This window comes from Neoarius graeffei, chromosome 4 (genome assembly GCF_027579695.1).
Source record: "Neoarius graeffei isolate fNeoGra1 chromosome 4, fNeoGra1.pri, whole genome shotgun sequence".
Classification (NCBI taxonomy): Eukaryota; Metazoa; Chordata; class Actinopteri; order Siluriformes; family Ariidae; genus Neoarius; species Neoarius graeffei.
Window position 1 is genome coordinate 36999855 of NC_083572.1, and position 20795 is coordinate 37020649.

Here is a 20795-nt window from a genome sequence, read left to right on the forward strand (position 1 = left end):
GGTCTTCTGAGATCTCACTCTCATTTGAGTGTCAAAGTTGCTCTAACCCACATCTCCAAACTCATTTCGTTGATTGGACTTCAGGTTTGTGAATTCCTGACTCCATTTAGCTGTTATTGAAGTCATTAGCCTGGTGGGGTTCAGATACTTTTTCCAGCATACACTGAATGGTTTGAATGACGACGTCTTCAGTATGGACAAGAATCAAACAATTTGAAATTTAAAACAGATTGTTTGTTCGTTATTGCGACGTAGATGATCAGACCATATCTGAAGATAAATTTATACATAAATGCAGGTAATTCCAAAGGGTTGACTTACTTTTTCTAGCCACCGTATATATGCATGTAAACACAAGCCTAGTAGTGCTTACAAACTCTTTATCAAATGGTCTTTTTTGGAGTACCATAAGGGTACGTTTTAGGCTTTTGTTTTTTGCGCCACTCTGCTTTAATATTGGTCCTCAATGCTGTTGCTTGTGATTTTGTTCTTTATTTGTTGTGGTCTCCTATTTTTAGAATGAGGAGATCAGTATGCTTGGTGAAGTAACGCATCTACAGTCAATTCTAGATGACCTTTGCAACCTGACAACAGACCCCAGTGCTTTACCACCTGCTAGTGAACAGGTAATATTCTCACTTTTCATATAACCTGCACCTACTGCGCTTGGCCAATGCACGGACACTGTAACGGATACAGGTCATTTCGTCCAAAGCCTTTTTCATACGCACTATCAATTATTTTATATTTCAAGTACTTGTTTGTTCGAAAAAAGGAGGAACTCTCAATGGAATTTGGCCGAATGCAAGTTGTGAAATCTAATGGCGTGCAAAGATCGCCCCAGACTCGTCTTTCCCGGCGAGCGTGGTCAAAACGATGGGTTTCTATTAGGGCTGCACGATATCAGAAAAATATGCGATATTCGATAACATGACTGAATATCTCGATATCGATATGTATCACGATAATTAAATATATAATGTTTTTCTTACCTCTACTCGCCGTTCTGCCCTGTATCTAGCATTTAAAAAAAAAAACACCCAGTGCATCGCTTCCATTCCAACATTATTTTTTATTGGAAAAACATGGCTACACCTGCAATGGTGTCCATCAGTCATCTTTAAATCTCTTAATTTTTGTGAGAGCAGCAGAAAATGTCTTAAGTTGAAGTAAACAAAAAACTGAAAACTACATTACATTAACATAAAGCATTCAAAATGGCAATTTCAGCGGCTCCCGGGAGATGAAGGTGAGCGACACAGATTCACCATAAACTCAAACACAATCTGTTAATAACACATGCGGGTGAGAGAGCAGTGGTGTGTGTGTGTGTGAGAGAGAGAGAGCGCGGTAGCGTGTGTGAGTGAGCGAGCGGTAGTGCGTGTGTGAGAGAGTGAGAGGTAGTGTGTGTGTGTGAGAGAGAGCGCGGTTTTATGTTTTTATGCTTCTGTACAGCAATGTTTGTCCCAGTGAGCCGCCCCACCACTGTTTTACAGGTACATGTCTTGCAAAGTACCCGAGTTTGCAGTACATCACCCCTCCTGAATCCAAAGTACTTCCAAATAGCAGACGTGCATTTTTTTTTTTTTTTTTTTTTTGAAACCAGTTTGTCTCACCGCACTTGCTCCCGCCTTCCGCCATCACCACGAGGCTTTAACTTGTTTTGCAATAGGGGGCGGAGTTATCCCGCGGCGCTTGTTGACATTCAAATGTGATTGGACGGCACAGAAAAATGTGCCTTCTATCGAAATTTAAGTAATTTTTGCGGTATGTGTATCGCAAACTGCGATATCGATACTTTTTAGATATATTGTGCAGCCCTAGTTTCTATCTAGCATTCATGTAAAATCCAAAAAATATTCAACAAAACTCCTTCCTCACGCATGTTGGGGGCCGCTATTGCAAAATGAAAACGAAACCGGAAACGATGGGAATCGGCGAATGTCAGCTTTCGGCGCGTTCGGCTGGGGCCGCTTGTCAGGAGAGATCGTTTTTAAGACCAAATTGCATAGAAAATCTATACTCGCGCTTGTTGGATATCTTTTTTTTTTGGGGGGGGGGAGGGGGAGCAACTATTATGTGGGTGTCAGTCCTGCGCGCTTTGGCACCTGGAGGACACTCGGGTACGCTCCAGACTGCGCGCGCATCAAGAGGACCCTCGCATGCGCATGCTGTTAATGAGGCTCACCTGCACATGATCAAGAGGCATCAGCATGCAAAATGTTTTCTTTCCAAAATTTTATGTTTTGTTTATATCTTGATCTTGTCTCTCACACACACACACACAATAATTGATAGTGCGTATGAAAAAGGCTTTGGACGAAATGTCTCAACTATTGGACGAAGTGTCCTGATCCCACTGTAACTACAGATAGAGGTCAAGATACAGATGCTATAACGTTCTCTCTCCGAATCCCCCTCCCCTTTTCCTCTTTTGTAGGTTATTCTTGACCTGAAAGGTTCTGAATACTCCTACACGTTCCAGACTCCACCTGCATCTCCTAGCAACACGCTTTCACGCAAAAGCAGCATTAGCAGGTGTTTGTGTCTTTTTGTGTGTTGCTTATTTTGTTTGGGCAACACTTTTCGTTGATGGTAATGGAAATGATGTAAATTGGAAGACAGTGAATGCTGACATTTATCTTTGCCCTTCCCCTGAACATGTGCCTCTGTCCAGTAACTATGCCTCGGTGCGTCACGTGCCCTCTCTGGACTCCATCTCCAGTGTTATGGATGGCCTGCATTTGCACGACCCGAAAGTAGTACAGGTAGTAAAAGTTTACACATACAGACAGATACAACTACATAAGGCAAGGCAAGTTTATTTGTATAGCGCATTTCATACACACAGGCAATTCAATGTGCTTCACAAAAAATAAAAGCAAAAGAACAGTAACAAAGAATTAAAGTAAAAGTAAAATCATTAAAATCCAAGATTAAAAAGAAATTAAAATAAAGTAAAATCATTAAAATCAAAATTAAAAGAAATTATATTAAAGGAAATTAATTACACTTTAGATAAAAATTAATCAAGTGAAAGCATCTGAAAACAGCTTTGTCTTGAGCCTGGATTTAAAACTAACAACAGTAGGAGCATTTTTGATATCATCTGGAAGTTGGTTCCAAAGCTTAGCAGCATAGCAACTAAAGGCTGCTTCACCACACTTCGTTTTGGCAGCTGGTATTACTAGCAAGTTTTTCTCTTGTGACCTTAGAGACCTAGTTGGTGCATATAATTGAAACATATCCAGTAGGTAGCTGGGTCCCATCCCATTTAATGTTTTAAATAGAAGAAGTAATGCCTTAAAGTCAGTTCTATAGCTCACTGGGAGCCAGTGCAGAGACCTTAGGATTGGAGTGATATGGACTACCCTTTTTGTTCTTGTAAGAACCCTTGCTGCTGCATTTTGGATTAGTTGAAGCTCTTTGATGGTCTTTTTTGGAAGACCTGTGAAAAGGCTATTGCAGTAATCAACCCTACTGGAGATGAAAGCATGAATAAGTTTTCTAGATCATGCTTTGACATGAGACCCCTGAGTTTAGAAATGTTTTTTAGGTGATAGAATGCAGACTTTTTTACCACTTTCATATGACTGTTGAAGTTAAGTTCGCTGTCAATAAGGACACCAAGGTTTTTGACAGTATCCTTTGCTTTAAGCCCCTTAGTTTCAAGAACAGTGGCAACCCTAAGCCTTTCCTCCTTTTTGCCAAATATAATTGCTTCAGTTTTATCTGCGTTCAGCTGAAGAAAATTGAGACATCCATTTGTTAATTTGGTCAATGCATCTATGAAGAGACTCAAGAGGGGCATAGTCTTTAGGTGACATGGCTAAGTAAAGCTGAGTGTCATCTGCATAGCTATGGAAGTTTATTGAGTTATTCTTAATAATTTGTCCAAGTGGGAGCATATAAAGGTTGAATAGTAATGGTCCCAGGATTGAGCCCTGGGGAACCCCACAGTTCAAGGACACGGGTGATGAACTGTGGCCTCCAATGGCCACATAAAAAAAATCTTTGTTGTAGGTAAGATTTTAACCAGTTGATTACTATACCAGTAAATCCAACCCAATGCTCCAGTCGATGTAACAGTATGGAATGATCTACCGTGTCAAATGCAGCACTTAAGTCTAAAAGCACCAAGACTGATGTTTTACCAGCATCAGAATTAAGACGTAGGTCATTCATGACTTTAGTAAGAGCTGTTTCAGTGCTATGATTGGCACGAAAACCTGACTGAAACTTATCAAAACATCCGTTTAATGTCAGGAAGGCAGTTAATTGATTAAAAACAATTTTTTCAATTATTTTACCAACAAATGGCAAATTGGATATGGGCCTGTAGTTGTTGAGTACTGAGACATCCAGGTTATTCTTTTTCAGTAGGGGTTTTACAACCGCTTTTTTCAGAGATGAGGGAAACATGCCAGTTCGTAAGGAGGTGTTGATAATCTGAAGTACCTCATCTGATATTAGGTGAAGAACAGATTTGAAAAAGACTGTAGGTAAAATGTCCAGTTCAGATGTGGAGGAGCTGAGACTTTGTACTGTTTTTCTCAGAGTCTCAACATCAATTAAACTAAATGTTGACATTGTATTACGACCCCCTCTCTCATTATCCAGTGGTTCCAGATTTTGAAGTGTTTGCACCTGTGTGGCTATATTCATACGTATTTTATCAACGCATAGGTTTGCGTACTTCATTATTGTTCTCAGTTGGCATCAGAAGGCAGCTTTATTTCAATGGCAAAGTATCTAATGGACCCAACATCTGTGTGGTTGGGTTTTTTGTTTTTTCCTTTCCCCCTTTTGTGTCTCTTAATCTAGGCAAGGAGCACTGCTACACTTTGACCTAATGTGTTTTTATGCCTCCGCCACCGTAAGGTGCAGGAGGCGTTATGTTTTCGGGCTGTCTGTCTGTCTGTGCATGCGTGCGTCCGTCCCGAAACCTTGTGAACGCGATATCTCCAAGGCAGATGAAAGGAATTTCACCAGGTCAAGATTACTGTGAGGTCAAATCAAGTTTATTTGTATAGCGCTTTTAACAATAAACATTGTCGCAAAGCAGCTTTACAGAATTTGAACGACTTAAAACATGAGCTCATTTTATCCCTAATCTATCCCCAATGAGCAAGCCTGTGGCGACAGTGGCAAGGAAAAACTCCCTCAGACGACATGAGGAAGAAACCTCAAGAGGAACCAGACTCAAAAGGGAACCCATCCTCATTTGGGCAACAACAGACAGCCTGACTATAATATTAACAGTTTTAACAGGTATAACCCTCAACTGTCCTCATGGGACTGTCCTTCACAGGAGCGGTGCGATATGTCCATCCCCAAATCACAACTTAAGGCGTGTAGTCTACCAGGCGGAGGCATCCCCATTGAGTTCTATCTAGTTTTTTTTTCCTCCCCCCCCCCCCCCCCCTTTTTCTTTTGTCCTCTCTTGCTCTCATTTGCATTCTCACTGCTCAGGCAACTTTTGTGAAATACCTTGCTACAAGAATAACGTAAACGCCAAGTTAGTGTAGTTGAAGCAACACTACATAGGAATTTTACCTTAAAATATCAGCTTCAAAATCATTTTGATGGTATATTGACTGGTAAGAAGGACAATGGCTTGTCTTCCATTCTGGCTCTGTGCCCGGTTTGCCAGTTTTAGCACCATGTAACTCTGGTGGGGCGTCCCTGAGAGCTCTCGCAGGAACTACGTAACGCTTACGCAACACCGGCTAGCTGCCAAAATCGGCCGGCAGTGATAATAATAATAATAAGCTAAATCAGTTTTCTCAGTCCGAACATCATGGCAGTCGAGCTGAAGAGACGAAAGACGACGTGGTCAGACGAAGCTACGAAGAGAGAGTGTGACCGAGCAAGAGACCAGACAAGATGAAATCTTGGACTGGCTTTTACTCATTGACAAGAGTTAAGACCAGGGCTTTGAACCGGAATTTTTTTCCTATTGGTTCGTTCCGAACAGAAACGGAATTTTAACGTTTCCGGTTTTGGGTTCCACCATTAAATAGACGTTCCCGAACCGGTTAGAACAAAAAATTTTCGTTCCCGGAACGGTTAATTACGTTCCCTGTCAGCTGTTTAACAAATGGCTATAAAATTATGTCTCTGTCTCATCCAGCTTCAGCCAAATGTAGGCTAATTCTATTACAACCTTCATTAAATAAGACAAGAAATAATTCAAAACAATTATTATTTCAAATGTTGGCGATTTGGATTCTCAGTATGTCTTCCCATCTACACAAACAGAAAAAGTGCCAAAAATGAAAGATAATTCGTTTAGTGTGTTACCAAAGGCTAGTCAGGCCCTATAGAGGGCTACCGCATGACGTCACCGCACCGCGAGATTTTGTTAGGCGCCATATTGGAAGACCAAGTACACATCTATGCAAGTGCATACATACATAAAACAAACTACACCTGAAATGTAGCCAGAGCCGGTTCTGCCCTAATCTGGACCCGGGTGCAACATCGCGCAACCAAAAAAAAAAAAAAAAACACCAGTCTAAATCAGGACAACCATCACATAACTATAACTATAAACATTTTATATCAACTATTTTAACTAAATGGGCTATAATAAATAAGCCTGCAGGCAGCCACGGCGGGCTGCCTCAGAAAAGTAACCATTTGTCCTACCTTAAAACTCATTTTGCATTTTCTGCCTCCTTTTTTGTATTTTCGACCCTCCGTTTATTTTCTTTCCTTTTCTGAAAACCCGATTTGTGTCCAGACATTTTGTTCTGCTACCAACGAACTAACTCATCAGGTCTCGTCTCTCGAGCCCGCGATGATTCCCGTGGGAGGGGCAACAACTGATACATTTTTACAAACAGCCAATAGGGAGGTTGCATCGTTCAGGCTCTTCTTTGCTCAGACACTCAGTAATGCACTTACTCACTTATTATCACATGGAGATGTGATAGTAGTCCACCTTCCTGCTCTCTCCATTCAGTCAGCGAACCCCAGCGGGTCATAGAAACTTGCGCAGGAGAAGAATGACTTTTTATTTGTAGGCTACGGAAACTTTGAGGAACGAAATAAAAACCGGTATTAACCGGTTACCATTATTTTTAATAAGCGTTTCTGTTCCGGAACATAAAAAATAATAAAGTTTCTGGTTTCGTTTCTGTTCCATGTGAAATAGAAAAAGTTCCCGGTTTTCGTTTTCGTTCCTTGAACCGGTTCAAAGCCCTGGTTAAGACAGATGCTGAGCTTGTCATATTTCTATTAACTAGTAAGGCAGCTAATGTAATATTACTTACTATGTGTTGTAGTGTTGCACTTGCTAGATGCTTGGCTGTGTTAGCAAAGTTGTCGCCTGGCTAGCTTTTGATCATAAGCCAAGTCGATCCATTTCAGTAGCGGTTTAGTCGCTAGCTACATCGCCAGGTGATGTTGCAAACTTGCTAGATAACACCCAGATATCAGTAATAAGTGCTCTTGTGTTGGTTGCTGTTTAGCTTCGTTGGTGAGCTTGCTACTCAAGTTTGCATCACTTTGTGTCAGAGGCATCCAAATTTTGGAAGGTTAATTTAGTTGACTAGCTGCTGTTTGTCCGTTTGCATCCTCCAGCATTGGACATGTCGGTGTTGGTGTGTTTCTGGTTATGTTTGCTTAGCGTATTACTATTCTGAGTTGCGTGCAATCTTTGACTTGCAGCGCGGCAAAAAAAAAAAAAGTCTGAGCATGCATTTTTACTTCAAGACGCAAGTAGTGATCTGTCTCACGGCTAACAGAAAAATGACAATTCGACAGCACAGTGTACATCCCTGCCGAGGTCATTTATGAAAAATTGCAACGTAAGCTATAACTTTATTGCCGTTATCCCTCTCATGGAGATTTGTCGTTTTTCCAGATAAGTCCTCTAACCTCAGTCCTGTTTCAGGCTAGCATGCAAATAAATGAAGTCATCTCGCCCCAAAACATTTGCTCAGTCTGTCAATCTCTCGTCACCTAGTTTGTATGATTTTTACTTCAGTTTTATCATGAGCTTGGTTACAGCTAATAACTCGTGTTTGTTTACAGTCTCTACTTATTTTTGAGACCATCAACCATTGCTGACATTGTCAGTGGGTAATTAATACAAAAACAGACTAAATTCTACCACAGGCTACAGCTGACTCATAAAAGGCTTTCAGTATTTTTTTTTTTCTTTGGTTTTTTTTTTCCCCTCCATGTAATGTACATGTCATGCCTCACGCACATGTACTCCGTCTTGCTCCTACTCACTTTCATTCCCCTTCTCCCTAGTTCAATAACTTCCAGAAATCTTGCATGCAATAAGGTAGGCTGAGAGTTCTAGTCTGCGCCCGTCTCTCTCTCTCTCTCTCTGGGCCCTGGTGCTAAATTATTAAATGCCATAATATTGATAAGCTCAGATGTTATCTAGTTCTGCTTTCAGTACTGGAGAAATAAAGAAAATAGGTTTCCTATTTATTATTGCTACATAAGTTATTTTCACATTTTATCCTAGCAGATTCGTTTTTGATTAAGACATTCGTCTGATGCATTTTAGTTATTCCCAATCCAGAAGAGAGATCTCTCTGAGCCTGGCTACGAGGGACAGGGCATGGGGATAGCTCGCGCTCTCATGTGCTGCAGTGCTTCACACACAAGCCCCTTTTTGCATACGAAATCCATTATTGTATGAAGTAAAAACAACATGGATCACAAATTTTGATTCTTACTCGGTCTTTCATAATGGAAAAGTAATATACAGTGTCTTGCCAAAATATTCATCCCCCTTGGTGATTGTCCTGTTTTGTCGCATTACAAGCTGGAATTAAAATGTATTTTGGGGGTTAGCACCATTTGATTTACACAACATGCCTACCATTTAAAGGTGAAAATTGTTTTATTGTGACAAACAATAATTAAGATGAAAACAGAAATCTGGAGTGTGCATAGGTATTCAACCCCCAAAGTCAATACTTTGTAGAGCCACCTTTTGCTGCAATTACAGCTGCAAGTCTCTTGGGGTATGTCTCTATTAGCTCAGCCACTGGGATTTTTGCCCATTCCTCAAGGCAAAACTGCTCCAACTCCTTCAAGTTAGATGGGTTGTGTTGGTGTACAGCAATCTTCAAGTTATGCCACAGATTCTCAATTGGATTGCGGTCTGGGCTTTGACGAGGCCATTCCAAGACATTTAAGTGTTTCCATTTAAACCACTCCAGTGTAGCTTTAGCAGTAATTTTAGGGTCATTGTTCTGCTGGAATGTGAACCTTCGTCCCAGTCTCAAACCTCTGGCTGACTAAAACAGGTTTTCCTCCAGAATTGCTCTGTATTTAGTGCCATCCATCTTTCCTTCAGTCCTGACCAGCTTTCCTGTCCCTGCAGATGAAAAATATCCCCCACAACATGATGCTGCCACCACCATGCTTCACTGTAGGAATGGTGTTCTCAGGGTGTTGGGTTTGCGCCACATATGGCGTCTCCCATGATGGCCAAAAAGATCAATTTTAGTCTCATTTGATCAGAGAATTATCTTGTGTGTTTGGGTAATCTGCCACGTGCTGTTGGGCAAACTCCAAATGTGTTTTCTTAAGCAATGGCTTTTTTCTGGCCACTCTTCCATAAAGCCCCACTCTGTGGAGTGTACGGCTTAAAATGGTCCTATGGACAGATACTCCCATCTCTGCTGTGGATCTTTGCAGCTCCTTCAGTGTTATCTTTGGTGTCTTTGTTGCATCTCTGATTAATGCCCTCCTTGCCCGGTCTGTGAGTTTTGGTGGGCGGCCTTCTCTTGTCAGGTTTGTAGTGGAGTCATATTCTTTCCATTTTGCTATAATGGATTTAATGGTGCTTAGTGGGAGACACACACACTGAGCTATATCTCAATCAGTCAATGCCTCTCCACAACTTTGTCTCTGACCTGTTTGGAGGCTCCTTGGTTTTCATGTTGCTTGCTTAGTAGTGTTGCAGAGTCAGGGTCCTTCCAGAACAGGTTGATTTATACAGATATCATGTGATGGACCATGTGACACTTTGCACCTACGCACACTCCAGATTTCTGTCCCCCCCCCCCCCCCCAATCTTAATTATTGTTTGTGTCGCAGTAAAACAGTTTACACCTTTTAAAGCTGTAGGCATGTTGTGTAAATCAAATGGTGCTAACTCTCCAAAAATCCATTTTAATTCCAGCTTGTAATGCGACAAACCAGGACAAACACCAAGGGGGATGAATACTTTTGCAAGACACTGTATTCCCACCTGACTTGTAGTTAAAAGAATACTATGGTGCGTGAACCTCCGAGAGACATGTGAACCATGCAAAAGATGTAAAGGATTCTGTGTGAGAGAGAGAAAGGGAGAGAGTTTATGTATTTAATAAACTCTCAACTTGTTTGTTGCTATTCAACAGTAAACAGCAGTGTGGAACAATTTGTTTATTTAGTAGCCGAGACCAAGATGATGATAGGCTAAGATGCAGTAGGCTATGCCTTGCAATCAATATTATTCTTGTTAAGAAAAATTTTTTCTTAGTCTATTAAATGGTTGCCATCGCTATACATGCTTAAAGCTGGCGGTTTGATTTGGGTTTAGATGGTTAACACATCTTGGCAGTGCATGTTGGCTCTCATAACTGGTCAGGTGGCTGTGAGTATTTAAAAAAAAAAAAAAACCTGACCCACGCATCACTAGCCTGCTGCTACAGTAAAGCTACAGACTGGAATATTGAGCTGATATTCAGTAAAGCTTTTTCTGTGCATTTAATATTTGTTTATTGGTTCTCTAGATCACACCCGTCATGTATGTGCCTCCACAGAAAGAAGGAATGGATAAATAACTGTTGTCACAACTGCAATGCAGCATATTGAATACATTCCCCCCTCCCGTCCTCGGGTTAAGCAAATATCTGTTCAAGAACTGTTACCAGTAACTAAATATTAAAATTGGGAAAGGTACATCCCTTATTGCTGTATGTTTTCTTTTAAATATAAATCTGTTTAAGCAAATATAAATCTGTTTAAAAAAAAGGTACAAAAAAATATTTTTAAACAAGTATATGGAAGAGGAAGTATGTTAACAGAGGATGATGAGGGATAAATCTATAAATAGAATAGGGTTGATTGTTATATTAGAACTAACTTAGTATATGGTATATATTTATTTATGGGGATAGTTTATATATTTATATTTATAGGGATAGGTATGTAGTAGATATTTATTTATATAGATATTTATGAAGTGTATATATGGTATGTAGTATATATTTTTGTAATTATATATTTATATAGATATTCATGAAGTGTGTATATATGGTATATATTTATATAGGTGTATTAATGTAGTTTGGATTTCAGGGTAGTTAAAAAGGGGTGAGAAATTAAAGTATTGTACTTCTTCCCACTCCTTTTTCGAACACTGTGCGGTGTTTTGTAATGTCTTAGCTCTTTTTAAATTTCTCGTTTTCTTTCTTTTGTATGTACAAATAGTTACATTTTTTAATACATGTTCGAAATAAAAAAACAAATTCAAATTAACTTGGTGCACTAGTTGACTGTCCAGTGCATCTCGGAATTGTTTGGAGCAGTGTTTGGGCACCTGAGAAATTCACTATGTTAATACCCAAGAATAATGCTATTTATTCAATCCACGTTCACTGGATATGAGCAGTCGTGCGTGCTGATTGGCTACTCTACTACTAGGATATCAGCTCAAACACTGTGAGTAGAGAAAAACAAAATGGCAGCACGTGTCGCGGAACCAACCGAGGACGAAATAAAAACTCTACTCGAAAACAAACCCCTAAAAAATACAAAAAAAATTATGGAAGGGTAGTATTTGATGGTAAAAACATCATTCACCCCCAGTAATGAGTATCGCATTTTTCACAAATTGCTAATTTGTCAGACATTGTGTATAAAGCTTTTGTTTACTGAATTTGTAAAAAAAATAAAAATGCTTTGTTTCTCAAAATCCAGTAAATGTGGATAGACTAAGTTATTCCACTCAGTATCGTTGTACATGGCTTATGCTCGGTGCTACACGCCTCATCAGCTATCAGCTCATGTCGATTCCGTGGAATAACTGTTAAATGTCTTCAAGAAGCAATTACACCATAAATTGTAGAGTAGTTTAATACAGTGCAATATGGCTCTGTCTCACATGCAGAGTAACTACAGTGGTGCTTGAAAGTTTGTGAACCCTTTAGAATTTTCTATATTTCTGCATAAATATGACCTAAAACATCAGATTTTCACACAAGTCCTAAAAGTAGATAAAGAGAACCCAGTTAAACAAATGAGACAAAAATGTTATACTTGGTCATTTATTTATTGAGGAAAATGATCCAATGTTACATATCTGTGAGTGGCAAAAGTATGTGACCCTTTGCTTTCAGTATCTGGTGTGACCCCCTTGTGCAGCAATAACTGCAACTAAACGTTTCCGGTAACTGTTGATCAGTCCTGCACACCAGCTTGGAGGAATTTTAGCCCATTCCTTCGTACAGAACAGCTTCAACTCTGGGATGTTGGTGAGTTTCCTCACATGAACTGCTCGTTTCAGGTCCTTCCACAACATTTCGATTGGATTAAGGTCAGGACTTTGACTTGGCCATTCCAAAACATTAACTTTATTCTTCTTTAACCATTCTTTGGGAGAACGACTTGTGTGTGCTTAGGGTCGTTGTCTTGCTGCATGGTCCACCTTCTCTTGAGGTTCAGTTCATGGACAGATGGCCTAACATTTTCCTTTAGAATTTGCTGGTATAATACAGAATTCATTGTTCCATCAATGATGGCAAGCCGTCCTGGCCCAGATGCAGCAAAACAGGCTCAAACCATGATACTACCACCACCATGTTTCACAGATGGGATAAGGTTCTTATGCTGGAATGCAGTGTTTTCCTTTCTCCAAACATAACACTTCTCATTTAAACCAAAAAGTTCTATTTTGGTCTCATTCGTCCACAAAACATTTTTCCAATAGCCCTCTGGCTTGTCCACGTAATCTTTAGCAAACTGCAGACGAGCAGCAACGTTCTTTTTGGAGAGCAGTGGCTTTCTCCTTGCAACCCTGCCATGCGCACCAGTGTTCTCCTGATGGTGGACTCATGAACATTAGCCAATGTGAGGGAGGCCTTCAGTTGCTTAGAAGTTCCCCTGGGGTCCTTTGTGACCTCGCCGACTATTACACGCCTTGCTCTTGGCGTGATCTTTGTTGGTCGACCACTCCTGGGGAGGGTAACAATGGTCTTGAATTTCCTCCATTTGTACATAATCTATCTGACTGTGGATTGGTGGAGTCCAAACTCTTTAGAGATGGTTTTGTAACCTTTTCCAGCCTGATGAGCATCAGCAACGCTTTTTCTGAGGTCCTCAGAAATCTCCTTTGTTCATGCCATGATACACTTCCACAAACGTGTTGTGAAGATCAGACTTTGATAGATCCCGGTTCTTTAAATAAAACGGGGTGCCCACTCACACCTGATTGTCATCCCATTGATTGAAAACACCTGACTCTAATTTCACCTTCAAATGAACTGCTAATCCTAGAGGTTCACATACTTTTGCCACTCACAGATATGTAATATTAGATAATTTTCCTCAATAAATAAATGACCAAGTATAATATTTTTTTCTCATATTTGTTTAAAGCCAGTGTCTCATTGGGCTGTGACAGCTTGCTACAAATTGCGAACGTCATTCGCAAGACAGTTTCAAAAGTGTCTTGAAACATTCGCGGGGCTTCTCAATTTCCTCGCATGAGTCACAAAGTGTCACTCTTTCGTCGCTGAAATTTTGAATATGTTCAAAAAATTCACGCAACAAAATTTCTCTCAAAATAGCCGCAAATGCGTCGCTGGCGTCGCAAAGCCGTCATGAACCCTTCTCAAGTCAGTTTCCGTGAGACAGGAAGTGCGAGTGTATCTCACTGGGCTGCGACAGCCTGTGACTAGTTGGAGACACAATTGCAATAAAATATGCGAATATCAATTCAGTGTGATTCCAAGTGAAAATTGTCGCTAATTCGCATATTTTATCTCAATTGTGTCTCCAACTAGTCGGGGGCTGTCGCAGCCCAGTGAGATACTACCCTAACTGGGTTTTCTTTATCTACTTTTAGGACTTGTGTGAAAATCTGATGTTTTCGGTCATATTTCTGCAGAAATATAGAAAATTCTGAAGGGTTCACAAATTTCCAAGCAACACTGTACCATCTATGTTGGTGTTGCCGTTTCTGCTATCTTATGAACATGGCTGTTCCTCCACCCTCCATTGTGGACCTTGTTAACTTTTGTTTGTTCATGTGTTAAAGGAGCAGAGTCTCAAGATCCCTGGTACAGAGCACGGCACCACCAAGCTTCAACACCAAGTTTACAGCGGTTATGGGGAAAGAGCTAGAGCCCAGTCCACGTCAGGAAAGGTACACATCTAGGCAGGCGACTAACCAGCTAGTTTTGAATCAATACAGGGATCAAATGTAGGAGCTGAAAAGTTGTTTTCTATGGTTAAGAATAAGACCTTTGTATTTGTTGTACATCAGTGATGCATCAGTTGCTGCTTTATGACTTGGTATCTCTCCTATATATAGCCAAAGACGGCCAGAGAGCAACTCGCTCTGACGTTAGCGGGTACACTCAACTCTGAGACTTCCCACACTAGTCGTGACTCTCTGCACTGCTCCAGCGGCTACAGTACCCAGACAACAACACCATCCTGTTCTGAAGATACAATACCCTCACAACATGGTGAGAGAACACCCAGCCTCACACATTCAGGCCCCTGATTTACTGCAGGTTTCCACGGAATATAGGCCCTAATGGAAATTATTTTTCCTCATTCTGTTCTAAAATTTACGTGATTAGCAGTTTTACATTCATAGTTGAGGCCAAAATTTTACATACACCTAAGCTAAAGACGATCAATCTGTTTTTCACAACTCCATGTGTTAAATGTGCCCCCCCCCCCCCCCCCCTTTTTTTTTTTTTTTTTTTTGGGCAAGTCAGTTGGGACATCTACATTGTACACCAGGAAATTGTAAAACAATTGATTAGAGGCAGATTTATTTCTGCTTTAATTCACTGTGTCAGAATTAGGGGAAGCCATTGCCTAATGGTTAGAGAAGCAGCTTTGGAACCAAAAGGTTGCTGGTTCGATTCCCTGGACCAGCAGGACTGGCTGAAGTGCCCTTGAGCCAAGGCACCTAAGGCTGCTGGGCCATAGAAGGTTCACGCTGCATGCTGCACGCTACACGTTCACGTGAAGAACCGGACCCTGGGCCATTAAACTTCATGCTTGGATGTTCACGTGTTGCGTCTGTTCTACTTTGACCGAGTAACCAACAATGTGGACTCTTCGGATGACGACGATTGCCTCATTCTGCTTTTACTGAGACAGAGGAAGAGAAAAAGGAACAGAATTTGGAGCCGAGAACACTTCCTTCTGAGAGAAACCCGTGGTGAATTTCACCGAACATTCTATAATCTGCTTGACAATCCCGATGAAGAACTATTTTTCAATTATACCATTCAATTATATTTTTTCTGAAGTTTTCCCCTGAAAGTATAGCGTTATCTCCCTAGACCCGTTCTGATTGGCTGGCGCGGCGGTGACCGCATGCATTGACTGGAATTTCCGTCTTCACGCCTAGAAAAAAGTGTGCATGTTCATTTCACGCTTCACGCGTGAAGTGTGCAGCGTGCAACGTGAACGCCGTTCTATGGCCCAGAGCAAGTCATGCTACGTTTGTCCACTTTTCTTTACACGTGTGTAGCGTGCAGCATGCAGCGTGCAGCGTGAACCTTCTATGGCCCAGCAGCCTAACCCCCAACTGCTCTGGCAAGAGTTGGTGGCGTACCTTGTCTGATTAGCCAAAAAAAAAAACTGATGTGATTATCAGTTTGGGCAGTGCCTAGCCAAAACTAAATTAATCAGAATTTCAGTGGGTCAAAAGTTACATACATGGATCAGAAAAGTACACAAACATTTACAAGTTCACTAGCTATGTTTACACGGACCCTAAAAATCCATTAGCAATCAGTTTCAAGCACAATCAGAATTGCATTTCTTTATGTAAACAGCTCAATTGGAATGAAATGCCCCATCATACTGTTAGAGAATTTAGACCTCTGGTATGGACCTGTGATAATCCGATTGACAGAAAAATATTAGCCATGTAACCACTCAAGCGGATTGCCTTCTGCATCCATAACCCTCTGCACATGTTCACACAGTGAAGTGCTTTGTTTGTAGTCTCACGGTAAGCGTGTACAACATTATATGCTGCTCCTGGAAGTATTGGACAGTTTTACCAAGATCTGTTGTTGCAAGACAAATGTTTGTTGACTTCTTATGTCCAGTTTTATTTAAAAAAAAAAAAGTAAAATGGAATTGCTCTTAGGGTGAAAAATTGTGCCAAGATAAATGTTCTAGTAAAGCTGCAAAGGTGTGACTCTGTACCAGATGGCATTTTGAAACCAATTATCCTGCGCCTTCCTGCTCCTGTTCACTTCGACGAGGAGGTGGTTTCTTTCCAATTGTTGCTTAAATAAAATGGAAAAAAGAAACAGTAAGTTTGGCTAAAATGCTTGCCACATCTATCTTTACGGTATGCTGGAATGTACGCATGTCAGATTTAATTCTGATTGTATGTTTGGGACACAAACACGCACATCAGTCTCATTGCTTTCATGTAAACAGTACGTTCGGAATCGCTGATCGGCGTGAATTCATTCCGAATGTTTTTAAAAAAAAAAGGTGTGCTTGTAAACATAGCTATTGTCTCTCTCTAATCAATCTGGAAGATTCCACAAATTGATGTAATGACTTTGAGAAGTTTCTTTGGCCAGTTATCATAATTAGGAGGCAATTGGGAATGCACCTGAGAATGTTTAAAAAAAAAAAACAGAAAAAGGCCTACCTTAGAGGATGGTGCCTTTGATACCATGGGAAAATCCAAGAAATTTAGACAAGATTTGCTCTCCTATGATGAACTAAATTTTGTTGTACCTTTGTGCAGTGACAATAAAGGCATTCTTCAAAAATGATGTGGATGTCCAAAGTCCTGCTCCTCTTTAACCCTTTGATGCAAAACATATGCACACCCCTTCTAATGCACAAAATGGGTCAAAAATGACCCGCATTCATTTTCCAGGTTATTTCATGCTGACTTTTTTTTTTGCTCTGTCTTTTGAAATCAATTTATTTTATGATTGAATATTCCAAGTATTCTTTAAATATCTTGTTTCTTATTACCACAAATCATTAATTTTTTCTTTCCTACTTTATGAAAAAAATACAACCCCGATTCCAAAAAAGTTGGGACAAAGTACAAATTGTAAATAAAAACGGAATGGAATAATTTACAAATCTCAAAAACTGATATTGTATTCACAATAGAACATAGACAACATATCAGATGTCGAAAGTGAGACATTTTGAAATTTCATGCTAAATATTGGCTCATTTGAAATTTCACGACAGCAACACATCTCAAAGTTGGGACAGGGGCAATAAGAGGCTGGAAAAGTTAAAGGTACAAAAAAGGAACAGCTGGAGGACCAAATTGCAGCTCATTAGGTCAATTGGCAATAGGTCATTAACATGACTGGGTATAAAAAGAGCATCTTGGAGTGGCAGCGGCTCTCAGAAGTAAAGATGGGAAGAGGATCACCAATCCCCCTAATTCTGCGCCGACAAATAGTGGAGCAATATCAGAAAGGAGTTCGACAGTGTAAAATTGCAAAGAGTTTGAACATATCATCATCTACAGTGCATAATATCATCAAAAGATTCAGAGAATCTGGAAGAATCTCTGTGCGTAAGGGTCAAGGCCGGAAAACCATACTGGGTGCCCGTGATCTTCGGGCCCTTAGACGGCACTACATCACATACAGGCGTGCTTCTGTATTGGAAATCACAAAATGGGCTCAGGAATATTTCCAGAGAACATTATCTGTGAACACAATTCACCGTGCCATCCGCTGTTGCCAGCTAAACCTCTGTAGTTCAAAGAAGAAGCCGTATCTAAACATGATCCAGAAGCGCAGACGTCTTCTCTGGGCCAAGGCTCATTTAAAATGGACTGTGGCAAAGTGGAAAACTGTTCTGTGGTCAGACGAATCAAAATTTGAAGTTCTTTATGGAAATCAGGGACGCCGTGTCATTCGGACTAAAGAGGAGAAGGACGACCAAAGTTGTTATCAGCGCTCAGTTCAGAAGCCTGCATCTCTGATGGTATGGGGTTGCATTAGTGCGCGTGGCATGGGCAGCTTACACATCTGGAAAGACACCATCAATGCTGAAAGGTATATCCAGGTTCTTGAGCAACATGTGCTCCCATCCAGACGACGTCTCTTTCAGGGAAGACCTTGCATTTTCCAACATGACAATGCCAAACCACATACTGCATCAATTACAGCATCATGGCTGCGTAGAAGAAGGGTCCGGGTACTGAACTGGCCAGCCTGCAGTCCAGATCTTTCACCCATAGAAAACATTTGGCGCATCATAAAACGGAAGATACGACAAAAAAGGCCTAAGACAGTTGAGCAACTAGAATTCTACATTAGACAAGAATGGGTTAACATTCCTATCCCTAAACTTGAGCAACTTGTCTCCTCAGTCCCCAGACGTTTACAGACTGTTGTAAAGAGAAAAGGGGATGTCTCACAGTGGTAAACATGGCCTTGTCCCAACTTTTTTGAGATGTGTTGTTGTCATGAAATTTAAAATCACCTAATTTTTCTCTTTAAATGATACATTTTCTCAGTTTAAACATTTGATATGTCATCTATGTTCTATTTGAATAAAATATGGAATTTTGAAACTTCCACATCATTGCATTCCGTTTTTATTTACAATTTGTACTTTGTCCCAACTTTTTTGGAATCGGGGTTGTACTTTTTATATTACTACACATGGGTCATCCAAGTGTGATTTAAAATTAAATGTCTTAATAATTTGTTTCAAGTAATTACTTTAGCAGTGAATGGGGACAGTTATTTATTTATTAACTATGTAGTTAGCTAAGCCAACTACAATAAAATTAGCTAACTAAAGTAGAATATGTCAGCAGCTCGGTAGCTAATAGTAATGACTTGTAACTTTCTGACAAGTAATCTACTCACTCTCAAGGTAACCTAAACATAATCAATTTTTTTCTAAGGTAATGTTAGAACAATTGAAAAACATTACTTACATGTATGAGATGGGCAAAGGGCGCTGTGCTGAGCTGTGAAATGTCTGACACAAGCACAATTCACAGTTCCCACCAAACGCTGGAGTAAATGCATGCGGGTCGTTTCTGACCCATGTGTGTAAACTTGATGTAGAATTACAAAAGCTGTGCTTGTTCATAACTTAAGGAAAAATAAAAATGACGATTTGTGCTAAACAAAAACAAGATATTTACTGCATATTTGGAAAAGTAAATGACAAAATGAATTTATTTCAAAAGTATATCATAGAAACACTCAGCCATACATGAAATAACCTGGAAAATGAATGCAGGTCGTTTTTGACCCATGTTGTGCATTAGAAGGGTAGTGATACAAAAAGGGTTTTTATTCAAAAAGTAAGAAAGGAAAAAGTAAAATAAGGATGTATGATGATCAAAAACAAGTTAATTGAGGAATACCTTGAATACTGAATGATGGAATTAATTTATTGCAAAGATATAGAAGATAAAAACTCAGCCGGGTCACTTTTGACCCATGTTTTGCATCAAAGGGTTAAAAACAGTTTCCAACCATTGTATGCTAATATAAAAATCTTGTGATCTCACACACTGCATCATTCAGGAAGGAGGCACAAATTAACTCCCAGGAATGAACATACTTGGGTCTGAAAGGTCCAGCTGAACCCCAAGAGAACAAAGCAATGAGTTGGAGTCATTGGGTGCTAAAGCATGTACCTCCACCATTAAGAGAGTCCTTCATTGCCATGGCCTGAAAGGCTGTCATGCAAGGAAGAAGCCCCTACTCGAAAGCCCCTTTCAGATACAAAATCCAATTATTGACCAAGTATAATATTTTTGTTTCATTTGTTTAACTGGGTTCTCTTTATCTACTTTTAGGACTCGTGGGAAAATCTAATGTTTTAGGTCATATTTATGCAGAAATATAGAAAACTCTAAAGGGTTCACAAACTTTCAAGCACCACTGTGTGTGACACACACACAGACACACAAAAGCATGTATGTGTTCCTTATTCATCATTCAATAAGAGGCACACTGAAAAATGTCACACATGATGCATCTCATCCCATATTCAGGCTTAAAGGTCACAGGCAAGGGTCGGCGGTGAAACATAGAATATCAACTTTATTGTCTAGAACAGGGGTCACCAAACTACGGCCCGCGGGCCAGATCCGGCCCGCCACCCCCCTTTGACCGGCCCCCCAGCCCCTCTGCCCCCCCATCACTTGAACCGGCCCTATGAGGCAATCCCCAAAAGTGGTCATGGCCTATTTTTTTAAATTGCTTTTTGGCAAATAATAACATGTCTGCATCTTGTATTTTGTTGATTTTATCAATTAAAATTGATATTTAGTTATAAAATGAACTATTCATATTTTCCGAATTTTCGTCATATGCTCGCGATCAAGCAGTGACAGGCAGCGCATGTACAGAGAACTGTCAGTGTTCAGGACAGCAAAATGGCTAGCAGTAAGACAGGATTCGGAGGATGAAATGCGGACTGGCTGCACAACAGAATGTATTCCTTCGCCAAACCCAGATCAACCAGGCTGCTGTCCGAGCTAGCTATAAGGTAGCTCACCTACTAGCTACCCATGGAAAGCCGTTTACTGATGGGGACTTTGTTAAAGT

At 40.3% G+C, this 20795-nt stretch overlaps 1 protein-coding gene across 2 annotated transcripts in view; it reads left to right on the plus strand.

The window, feature by feature from the left end:
• mtss1 (MTSS I-BAR domain containing 1) overlaps nt 1-20795 on the plus strand; it is a 208466-nt gene that overhangs the window by 179051 nt on the left and 8620 nt on the right. The window contains exons 8-12 of one of the 2 annotated variants that reach the window (XM_060919206.1): nt 519-626; nt 2441-2538; nt 2678-2768; nt 14282-14389; nt 14558-14714. In XM_060919206.1, the coding sequence (XP_060775189.1) occupies nt 519-626; nt 2441-2538; nt 2678-2768; nt 14282-14389; nt 14558-14714 (562 nt within the window). The remainder of the gene's footprint in view (nt 1-518; nt 627-2440; nt 2539-2677; nt 2769-14281; nt 14390-14557; nt 14715-20795) is intronic. The other variant, XM_060919207.1, reaches the window with a different exon arrangement.